Source organism: Chroicocephalus ridibundus, chromosome 1 (genome assembly GCF_963924245.1).
Source record: "Chroicocephalus ridibundus chromosome 1, bChrRid1.1, whole genome shotgun sequence".
NCBI classification, from domain to species: domain Eukaryota; kingdom Metazoa; phylum Chordata; class Aves; order Charadriiformes; family Laridae; genus Chroicocephalus; species Chroicocephalus ridibundus.
Genome location: NC_086284.1, coordinates 125,160,567 through 125,172,262, shown reverse-complemented (window position 1 = coordinate 125,172,262; position 11,696 = coordinate 125,160,567). Strand labels below are relative to the sequence as shown.

At 41.1% G+C, this 11,696-nt stretch overlaps 1 protein-coding gene across 9 annotated transcripts in view; it reads right to left on the bottom strand.

The window, feature by feature from the left end:
• Positions 1-11,696, bottom strand: part of IMPG2 (interphotoreceptor matrix proteoglycan 2) — a 64,986-nt gene that overhangs the window by 4,736 nt on the left and 48,554 nt on the right. For all 9 annotated transcript variants that reach the window (XR_010073043.1, XM_063349965.1, XM_063349936.1 and 6 more), the window contains 6 exons: positions 11,444-11,688; positions 10,484-10,566; positions 6,298-6,622; positions 3,983-5,733; positions 2,874-3,093; positions 1,476-1,686 (listed from right to left, as the gene is read on the bottom strand). Coding sequence is in view for 8 of the 9 variants with exons in the window: in XM_063349965.1 (XP_063206035.1) it covers positions 1,476-1,686; positions 2,874-3,093; positions 3,983-5,733; positions 6,298-6,622; positions 10,484-10,566; positions 11,444-11,688 (2,835 nt within the window). In the remaining variant the exon portion in view is untranslated. The remainder of the gene's footprint in view (positions 1-1,475; positions 1,687-2,873; positions 3,094-3,982; positions 5,734-6,297; positions 6,623-10,483; positions 10,567-11,443; positions 11,689-11,696) is intronic.

Genomic DNA, 11,696 nt, shown 5'->3' with positions numbered 1-11,696 from the left:
TTTAACTTCCTGTTATGATGTGCCTGCCCTCTGTTAAGTCACCTCAATAAATACCTTTGCATGTTCAAGCAATGACTTTTATTATTATTGTGAACAGCCATTTTGGTATGGAATCATTGAATGATTTGGTTTGAAAGGGACCTTTAAAGGTCATCTTGTCCAACCCCCCTGCAATAAGCAGGGACATCTTCAGCTAGATCAGGTTGCTCAGAGCCTCATCCAACCTGACCTTGAATGTTTCCAGGGATGGGGCCTCCACCACCTCTCTGGGCAACCTGTGCCAGTGTTTCACCACCCTCAGCATAAAAGAAACTTATTTCTTACATATAGTCTGAATCTGCACTCTTTTAATTTAAAGCCCTTACCCCTTGTCCTATCGCAACAACTGCTAAAAAGTTTGTCCCATCTTTCCTGTAGGCCCCCTTTAACTCCTGGAAGGCTGCTATAAGGTCTCCTCAGAGCCTTCTCTTCTGCAGGCTGAACAACCCCAGCTACTGAATTGAGTGAAGATAGGTAAGATAATAATAGGATAATGCATTTGTGATAGAAAAAGCCTGCGGGGTTTTGCAATTTAGGGTATCCTGTGATGTGTTAAAACTGGAAGGTGTTTAGATTAAGTAAAAAGTTATGTCTCGACTGAAACTTGCACGTGACATATCAAACACCGTACAGGTAGAAAGCAGTTGTCTTAATCATCTTGTTATTTAAATGCAAATGAAGGTGCGTTAAACAAGCAGAATATTTGTAGTCTAGGGAACTCCACTGTGGTTAGTTAAATAAATATATAAAATAAATTACTAGAAAGAAGTGTGTGTCCAAGATGGTGTCTTTGGAACAGTTGTCCAAAACAGCATTCAGCGCATCTGCCTTGCTGTGGTTTTGAACATGAGAACTTTACTGTTAGTACTGACTTAAAATATACCAGTGAAAATAATGTATTTGCATTATGTGCGTTTCAGAGCTTTAGCTATAAAAACTCAAGGAAGTGTAAGGTATTACGACCACTCATAGCAGTGAACCTTATTATTTAGAAACATCAGTAAATTAAGTCGTCGAACATAAATATCTGAAATAGTTTCTGAAAGCAGTAAGTAATACTTTAAATTTTTCAAAGAGCTCTTAATAAATACTGGACGGAGCTTGCTTGAGTTCAGATACTTCCCTGCTTCTAATTAACAGTATTATACAAGTATGATAAAATTTATACTACATCTGTGATAGTATCCATTTTTATAGCTTTAAAGGCATTAAAAATAACTGTATTACCGTCTCATCTCCAATATATATGTAGGAAAATAAATGTCAGTGTTGGGACCTCCACTCAGCAGCATAACATGAATGATAATCACTATCATCTCATTTGTTACACATTATCTTATGGAAATTTGCAAAAATCTTGTCGAATGCTACAACAGAGGAGACAATAAGGGGTTTTCATACAGGAAGCACATACTTCAAACATCGGGATGACCTACCTACAGATGGCCCCTTGCCCAGGGCTTATGTCGCACTTCCCATCATTCAGGCAGAAGTTTGGTTGCAGGTCACAAATGCTATTGCATGGCAGCCCGTCGATGCTGAGGTAGCCGGGATTGCAGACGCACTCAGCTTCCCCACTCCAGCGATTTACTAAGCATTCGGAGAACTCATTGCAGGCCTGGAACTTGCAAGGATCTGCTTGCTCACCTGAGAATACACAAAGCAGAAAATACTAACAAGGAGAACCTTAACTGCGGCAAAGCAGTGGCTGTCTGCTGCCATTTTCTCTAATGGTCTCTCAGTTAAAATAATCTGCAAAAATCTGGCATGCGTCTTTCCTGAGTAAAAAAGGTTCTGCTAAGGTGAACAAGCGCTAGGATGTGCTCCTGTCTGCACAGTGCATGTCAGTGGTATAGCTAGGGACCACCCAACAAGCCAATCGAAAAACCAAGTATAAAATGTTCTTTTTCTTACTGGAATGTGCAGTACCTCAGATGTTCTCTTGTCTGCTGGAACTATATTTTGCAAATGAGTAAAACACAGCTGATCTCCAGTATTTTTTGTTATAGAAAAATCTAGGCAGTGTAGAGGGAAGGTCAAGGGGACTTTGGACACTCAGCACCTACTGTGAGGCGATTGGCCTTTGTCTGCAAGGAACACAAGCTTGTAGCATTTGAGGTATCTCACTTGTATCAACCTTAAGAGGGCTGGCATACAGTTAAATGATCAATATCAGAAGATTTTTCATCCTAGTTAGACCATCTTTATAAAAGAGCGACCTCAAAAGAACAGCTACCATTTGCCAACAGGTCAGCATTGTTATTTTTCCCTAACCTTAAAACAGGAAATAGTTCTGAGTTGCTTCTACGGTAAACTACTGGCTAACTTGGACAGGGGAAAAAACTTTCTTCCGTATCAGAGGAGTGAACTAAGAGGGCCTGTAACTTTTGAGTGCAACCGAGACCTTACCACGAGAGTGAGGCAGCAGGTGTTACCCGTGCAGATGCATACCTAGCAGCTAAACTGGCTGCCACCTCTGGGAACGATCCCATGCACCAGTGTTCTCCCTGACCAGCCTTTCCCCTCACTCCCCAGTGAAAGTGCCTTATATGGCACTATATGGAGAGCTACATGAGCCAGTTTTGTCCCCATATTTCTATATGGGCCCCATATAGTTTGCTCAGTCTGAGTCCCACTTTGATTTTCCTCGCTTTAGTGCCTTAACAGATTTTTATTTGTTTGTTTGTTTGAACTCTGTGAAAGACTGTCTTTCTAAAGCCCGGCCTGTGAAAAGCAGTGGGCAGTCTCTGAGCCGCTGGGATCCTTAGTAAGTTCTTAAAGCAGAAGTCGCTCTAAATCCCTTGCTCCGAACTACATTTCCCTGCCATCCTTACCTGATTCCACATCCAGGGAGTATTTATCGATGGCCAGGTTCATGGTGTGATACGCAGTGTTGCAGAAGTCTTCCAGGATCATGTACACAGCATTGGTGACGTTCCGAGGCACAGGTTTGGCAAATTTCATTCGACTGTTCACCACGATGCTGCCATTTCTGAAGTTCAGGATTTCCAGATTCTGGAAGCCCGTCAGATTTGACTGAAGGTAGGGCACCAGCTGCAACACAGGGGACGTGAGAGAAAAGCTGAATCTTTGAATCTCTTCTCAAGCCAATTGCACTGGTTATCCACTGATATCCACATCCCACAGCAAGGGCATTAAAGCTTTACCCAATTAAGGCCCATGCTGTCAGCCTGCCAGAAGCCCAAGTACTTTATGCAGTTCTTAGAAGTATACCAATTTGCAGATGGTTTCCAAACATCTACAATTCAGAAATACAGTTCTCGGGACATACGTAGTGCTCTCCTTTGGTCTAAGTACCAGGCATACTCGTCGTTTCACTGCCTATTTCCTTCAAGCATGTCCCCCTTCCCTCTCGCTGATTTGCTCCCTCCATCTCCCACTAAAAAAAAAAAAAAGTTCATTTCAGTCAGGAGAGGGGAATTTCCTGGTTAAAATTTGACAATTGTTGCTGTATAATTCCCGTGAGGCTTTGCTAGCCATCAGTCAGTTTAGGAACAGCTTACTTCCCTGAATTACCTCTAACTTAAGATGGGTTGAATGTGTTGCAGAAAAGTTACATTGTCACAGGCCCTACGTATTTACTTCTCTCTCCCTATAGACTAAATACAGAGCACCCTGGAAGCAAGGGGAGTGTCCTAGTGACTTCATCTCACTGCTACATTTATTGACACCAGCAGAGCATCTGGCCCGTAGCCCTAAAAAGTTACACTTTACAGAGACTACTGACTGAATAAAACCCCCAAAACCCAATCCCCCATTTCCAGATAGAATTTTCTGGACACAAATAATGGAGGGACACAAATAATATCCATGAACACCAGTCTTGAGTTGCTCTCTGTAAAAGAGAGTGCCGATAAACTATTATTTACCAACAATTTTTGTCTATCACATAATGGACATTTAGCATAGAAGAGATTCTTACCAGCTCCAAGAATCGCTGCTCCAACGCTTTGTACTCAGGAGAGTTTTTATTAAACAGGTCCTCTGAAAACATCATGTTGGTAACCCGAAGACTGAAAAACACGACTAGAGCTCGTGACGGGATAGGCGTGCTATTGCGATTTTCATGTGTGGCCCAAGCCACACTGGCCATCTCTGTGGAGTGGACATGAGTTGTTAGCTCCACGTGACTTTCAGTCACGCTCCTTCCCCCCTCCGTCAGCTCAGGAGAAAAGTGGACAGTGGTCACATGATCCAGGTCCACAGAAACATCCAGGACTCTCGTCGTTTCATCTTCCAGCTTTGTTGAGGTAGCCACAGATGACGATGCCGTAGATCCCATAGGAGGGAGATGGGACGAATGCTCAACAGTGCTCGTTGTGACACTCACTGTTACATAAGGGTTCGTAACAGTGCTGAAGCTCATGGAAACATCCGTGCCATGGTCTGTATCACCCTCCACAGCAAAGCCCTCTAGAACAGTGGTCTGATCTGTTACAGAAGGGACTGCAGTTGCAACTTGAGTGGCAGTTGTCATTGCCGATTGCTCTGTCTGGTGTAGTGAGTTTTCCAGTGCTCTGTCAGTAGGCCAAATATCAGCTGGTTCCTTCACTGCTGATCCAGTAGTGTCTTGGCCTGCCAGTGATGAATCTAGGGTTTGCTGCTCTTCTGTGGAAGCATCAGGGTTTACTGTGGAAGGATCTGCAGTCAGAATAATTTCTGAAGAGCTTATATCCAAATGGCCTATTGTAGCAGCTTCAGTTACATCTGACTGCCCCACTGTGAATAGTTCTTCTACCACTGTCTTGTCTTCACTTTGGTGTTCAGCTGCTTCAGAAATGATGTTTTGACCTACAATGGACTCTTCAGGTTGCTCCATACTGACAGTCCTTGTAGATGTAAGGAGACTATCTTCCACAGGCAGACCTGTATTGTGTGGTGAGACAGGGCTCTCTCCAGTTGGCATGTCTACAGAGGAATGGTCCACTGAAGGCTCCAAAACCAAGGATGGTTTAACAAAAGAAGAATCATACATGCCTGGTATTTCTGTCTGTGTAGATGGTTCCACAGATGATGGCTCTTCTGTCTGTAACAGAGGTACCTGCTGAGTTGCAGTCTCTGGAAAAACAAGTATTTCAGACTCATCAAGGAAATCATCTTTTGTATTGGTCATACCTTCATTCTCATCTTTGGAAGGATCATCATCTAATTTATTCCCAGAGTTAAGAATATAGTCTAAGATCATGCCTTCAGGAATATCCTCAGTTCCAATTAACAAAGACTCATTGTCATCTTCAAGCCAGCTATCAGGACCAGGGTAGAAAACTGGTTCCAGTGTTGCTTCTTCCCAAGGCCAAATACTTGATTCCATTTCTTTTCCTGAACCATCAAAAGCTGAACCAGACCCATCATCATATATAACTCTACCTCCAAGATATACGTCAGTTTCCTCTTCCATAGGGTGTACTTCTAAGGGAAAAGGAATTTCTTCCATAGACTCATGCAACACAGAGTCTGCATTGTTACTGTCTGCAGGACTACCCTGAGTTTCTTCTTCTTTCTCAGTAGGTAGTGTTTCTTTAATATCAGTCTCTACGACTGAAGAAGAGGCCACTGTTGGTGTAGAAAGCAGAGGAACTGCAGAATCATCTGTAGATGGAGGTTCTTCAGGCACGAGGTGAGGAGGACTTGAAGGCAAAAGAAGGTCTTCAGATAGTCCAGTCTCTTCAAACACTGAAAATAAAAACAAATTTCCAGGTAATTGTTGTTTACGATAAAAAGTGTCAAATTCCATTCATTTTATTGTCTGCAGATCTGTATTCAGTATGTTTCCTGTGATATAATCTAGCCTTTATATGCCGAAGTGAGATGGACCCCTGTTGACCCCTCCCACTTTTCATTCAGCTATTCTATGAGCCAAGTCAAGACTGCAGAGTAAGCAACAAAGCAGTAACTGTGTGGCGTGTCCTTAGGCTAGTCAGTCTACTTCAGAGATCAGGTATCTCGGCATGGCATCACCCAAACGTGCCCTATACAAAAGTACTTCTAGGCAACTACACAAAGATCATGTGCATACCACTTCCTATAGGGATAAACAGGCATTATTAGCTGTTACAAACATTTTACCTTACAATATTGTTCTTGGATACATGCACACAAGAGAGGTAAAAACTATCAAGGAAAGACAGCCAATTTTTCAGACCTTTCTGAAAAGTCACTTCAGTGAACTATACCTTTGGCAAGTATCAGGAAGCACCGGCATCCAAATTTAAGCTTCAGTCAATGGCATTAACTTACCATCTAAAGAATTGGGGGACGAAAGCCATTCCAGGGAGTCCACAGAATCGCGCCCTAACTCTGGTGCAGTGACCAAATGAGGAGTCCAATTCCCATCCTCTAAATCCAGATCATCAGGCAAAGAAGTGACATCAGCCTCTGAGGAGAGCGGAGCTTCAGGTGCCAAACCGGCCTCAGAGTCCAGATTTTCTGGTCTTGGCCGGATTTCATTGTCATTGGACTGTTCAATATCTGAAGTGGAATCTGGTTTGGTGAAATCAAAGGGCAAGGTATTGCTGACAGTTGATTCATCTGCTGAAGGCCGTTCAGCTAAAAAGGTGCTCTCCTGGAACATAAACCCACTATTAATATTTCCACCGTTACAGGGGAAGCATTGGCTGTCCACATTGTGCTGAACACATACAGGGTGTTTGCAGCAGCCAACAGCAAAATCTGGTACTCCTCCCTCTGTGAGAACACAACGCACAGCAGCAGGGGGGGCCAAACTGGGAGGACTGGCAAATATGCACCTTTTGCTAATCATGTGCAACGTACATGTGAAATGCACATCCTTGTGACTTACATTTCATGTCCAGTCGTGTCCACTGAAAAGGGAAAGAAGCCGCTCAGGTTTGTCTGGAGTGCAGCTTCAGTTATGGTATTAAGAGATTTACTGTCTATACCCACCCCATCTCCTTTGCTTTCCTTTACTGAAAAAATGGGTCTGTCTGTTTGTAATTAAATCAAAGATAAATGCACACAGTACTGCTTGCTTTCCTAAAGCATGAAGAGGTCTTCGCAGCTATTATTCATCAGCTACATAGTCAATACAGTAATAATAATATTATAGTTACTATGATACACAAAACAGTTTAGAAACTGAACTTGAATGTATCCATGCCCTTTGGTCAGTTAGTGCTATCTTTCAATATGTGGCTATGAGAACCCAGGAAGGAAGCAAAGACCATAATGTAAAGAACCTAGAAGTTGGGGTAGAGGTAGCCTGGAATACCTTTAGAACCCGGAATAACTTTAGTCTCAAAGCTGAGATGCCTGTGGAAAAAAACCAAAAAAACCCCCCAAAAACCAAAAAAACAAATCTATCGGCAGTAATGAACAACAAAGAGTACGCACAATGAATTTGCCAATTGTATGAAATGTGAAAAAATAATTTGATTTTAAATCTCCAATTTGCACACCGTTTACTAACTATTCCATACCCAGTCATTATTCGGTTTACAGTTGGAATACTTAGCACATTTCATCTTTGAATATTAATCTACTACCACGGTGTCTCATGAGGTAATTATATTGGAAAAAAAGCAATGAAGAGAATAAGTTATTTGGTCAAGGCTAAAAACGCAAGCTGACTGCCTAAATCTCAGGAGTTAGTGCTTCACATGAATACATGCCCACATATCAACGCTGTGCAATAGTCTTGAGATGGACGAAAAAACCCCTTGGGGTATCAAAAACTGCCAAACAATTTCAAGCAGCAGCAATATTACGAAGAATAACCAATTGCTGATGATAACTAGTAAAGTTAAGTGGGCAGTGGACAGAGGTTTCTGTAATACGCATTACAGTTCAAGACTATATTAACCATTTCTGTAGCTCACCATTCCTGTCTAATCTCCTCCTCTCCGGCATGAATAACAGGACGGTCCAAATACTTATCAATTTGAAATTTTATTCCTGGTTGAAACGTGGGTGAATTAAATTTTCAACTGAATTCAAACTGCATTTGAATGTTTGGAAACGAGCCAGTTAAGTTATTTTTATTAAATTATTTGTCTACCTGTATCGATCACATTTTTATAGCCAGTTGTTATGCCACCACAATCTCCTCGCATTTTTTAATTTATATGGTAACAATCAGTCGAAAAGTATATATCCATTTAGACACGTGCTCCAGCACTTATCTTTTTTGGCAAAATTGACCACTATAAATAAAGTTGTAAAAAAAGTTACTGTGCAAGATTAGAAACAAATTACACATATAAATTCCATAAAGAATGAATAAGGAATACCAGCAATAGCTTCTCAATACTTTTTTGGTTTTTTGTATGTGAGCATTTAGTTGCCAGGGATTGCACTTCATTTATTTGAATGTGGATAGATGTTCCTATGACAACTAACATTATTCAAAGATTCTTGTTACATTGCAATATATTATATTAACAAGTTTAATATCATATTGGCAAGTTCTGGTTCTCACTAATGTCTTTTGAAAGGCTTACAAATATGACAGATGACTGCAAACACAGAACCCCCTCCCTGATTTTCCATTTTCTGCTGCCAGAAAGGCATCGCATTCAACAAGCCAGAGCATTCTACCTGTTACAACTCAACAGAAATAACAAGAAAATACGGATTTCAAAAACCAGACTTGATTTTTCCTTCACTTTTTAAGAGAGCTGTAAAACTCAAAGAAAAGACTTAATGATTAGTTGGTACCATCTGCTAGAAATTAGATGGTGAAGTCATGGTAGTCCCACATTATGTCATGAGTATGCATGATAATACAAATCCAACTTATTCGCAAATCAGCTAAGAAAAATAACAGCAAAATTCTTTTTCATAGGTAATGGTTCTACTTAACAGTATCTACTTGAAACATAAAGGTTCGACATCTGTGGGAGTCGTTGACTCACCACTTCAGCCTTGTTTACTTTTTAAGCATGTTTATGATTCTCTTAAATTTATCTGAAATTACTTCCCAAATTATGTGTATTACAGATTATACACAGCTGATTTTTATATACTCAATATCTTTTACATAATTAGACGTTTTGATTGAAGACATAGACGACATTATTATTCACAGTCCATGATTAGAAAAATGTAACTTCCAGAAATTTTTCTTGTATATACTATTCCCTAAAACTGGCTTAAAATTTATTATTGAAAAAGCTACCTCTACTCTAAAATCTTCTTGCCTGCACGTCTGTCAGAGTATCCACAGATAGAATGTAAAGATGGCAGAATTCTCTGTCTTACTAAAATGAATATCTGCAAGATTTTAATCCAGTTAGATAGCTCTAGTGAAGAGAAAGCCCTTTCCTGAAAGTTAACTTAGTCATGTTTATCCACACCACGTTTAAGCCATTTATGGCAGATCCATATGAATTTGCATTTTAGACATCAATGATTAGTTTTTAAAACTCAGGGAAAACTGGCATGAAACTAAGGGTTTTATACCTGTGACCATTCTAACAAGAATATGTGATTTCAGTGAAGTCCCTGAGAATTTTGCTTCCATAAAGATTTCAAAAGTTGGCCTGAAACGAAACGTGTCAGTGTTCACAACATTATCTCATAATGAACTTAGTGAAAAGCTACCATCAAGCACATAGGTGGATCTGGATTTTGTGGCATGAAGTGAGCTCATTTCTTCTTGGAAGTCACATCTGCGTTACACAACATAGTGCAGAGCAGAAACCTCCTGGATAAATCCTTAAGCCCAGACAATGCACCACCATTCAGAAATTGTAGCTGTTGGCAGAACTAATTAACTCGATCTCAGCATGGCTGGCACCTCACTTGGTATCTGCTTAAATCCCCGTTGCATTGTACAGGCATGGTCAGTGATACTAAGTCTCCTGTCCAACGGGGAACTTTAGTCTATGTCCTGCGTTGTTCCAGAGGTAATCCAATGATGTAATTTTGATTTCAAGAGGTGGGGGGGGAAGAAACCACTGGCTATTATTTTTCTGTGTTTCTTTCGCTGGCATTAAGGGGATGGACATCATTTTAAAACTGAACTGAGGACTTTCAGTGAACCCAATACAGTAACAAAAGGAGCATATGAAATTTACCCTTTATCTCTTCTAGCAGCCAGCTTTACTACTTACATCTATTTCTCGCTTTCCAAAGAAAGGTATATTGTGGGAAGAACCATGTCTTTAGAGCAATTTACAGTCTAAACATTATGAAAAATAGGACAAAGGAAGAACTGGCTAGACAGCCAGGAACACAGTACCGTCATGTAATAGAAGATGATCACAGAAAACTGTTGTGCCACAGATATGAAATTATCAGGTGAGAGTTTTCACCAGAGGTTTTACTCCAGTATATGGTGTGCCTTCATTACTACTTATTTCGAATGAACAAGGATAGAGAAGTTCTAGGTGCTGGCTGTAATTCTGCCTTGCTGAGTTAAATTGTTCAAATGTGTCCAAAGGCCACTGCTCAGAACCATACTCACATCGAACTCTGGGCGCTCCAGCACAACTGGATGCTCAGTAATCCAGGATGGGTCTTCTGGTGTAGGGTGTAGTATTTCCTTCACTGTGAAAATATAAATACTTGGGATATGAAGCCTGCAGTAGCAGTGTGAGGAAGTTGTTTTGGAAGACTGACTGAAAAACCCTCCCTCATCTCAGATTGGTGAATAAAATCTTTTCAAAAAGTTTGCCAGAGAGATTTTGTTTCCAGAAATGCCCTCAGATAACTTACAGGAAGTACAGAGGAAAGGTGAGAACAGGGGGGTGCACAGCACTCCTCCAGCACCTCTGGCAGGATTGGTGAATGGTCAACAATAAACCAGGTATTCCCTTTGTGCTGCTCAAGGCCAACACAGAGCTACTAAGCAGAAGGTCATCCTGGTGTAACACACATGATGTGAGCCACATTTCCCCTTCTATTCCTGTTAGTTGTTGAAGTATTACTGAAATTGCACATCACAAACCTCGGTGGCAAAGAAAAGAGGCTAATCTAATGGATTAAAGACTGAGATACTACTGCTAATGACTTGACCTGGTTAAGATCAGTGCAAAACAAGATACAACACAGTTGTTTTCACGGAATCATGGAATCTTCAGAGTTGGAAGGGACCTCCAGAGATCATCTAGTCCAACTCCCCTGCTAGAGCAGGATTGCCTAAAGCACATCCCTCAGGGCTGCATCCAGGCGGGTCTTGAAAATCTCCAGAGAAGGGGACTCCACAACCTCCCTGGGCAGCCTGTTCCAGTGCTCTGTCACCCTCACTGTAAAGAAGTTTTTCCGTGTATTTGAACGGAACTTCCTATGTTCTAGCTTGTGCCCATTGTTTTTGTTGCTTCTTTTTAATTATTTAGAGGGCAGCTGAATAATTCACTCAGTTCTGAGATTTATTTTCTAAAACTTTGGATGTATGGCCCACCAATGCATCATAATTAATACCCACCGTTAGTAAGCTGGAGAGAGTCAGGGTCTAAAGACAAGGAAGTGTTTTCAAGCAAGGCATTTTTCTGGAGGATTTCAGCAATATAATCTCGGAAATCACTGATGGTGTACACAACTGTTGGATTATCCTCTATGCCCATAAAGGAATTGTCCTCCACCTTGTTGGAATGCAGGTTAATCAGGTCCCAGGTGGCATTGCTGATGGCTTTTCCATCAAACGTAACAGCGTAGCGAACTTCCACCCCACTTCAGTT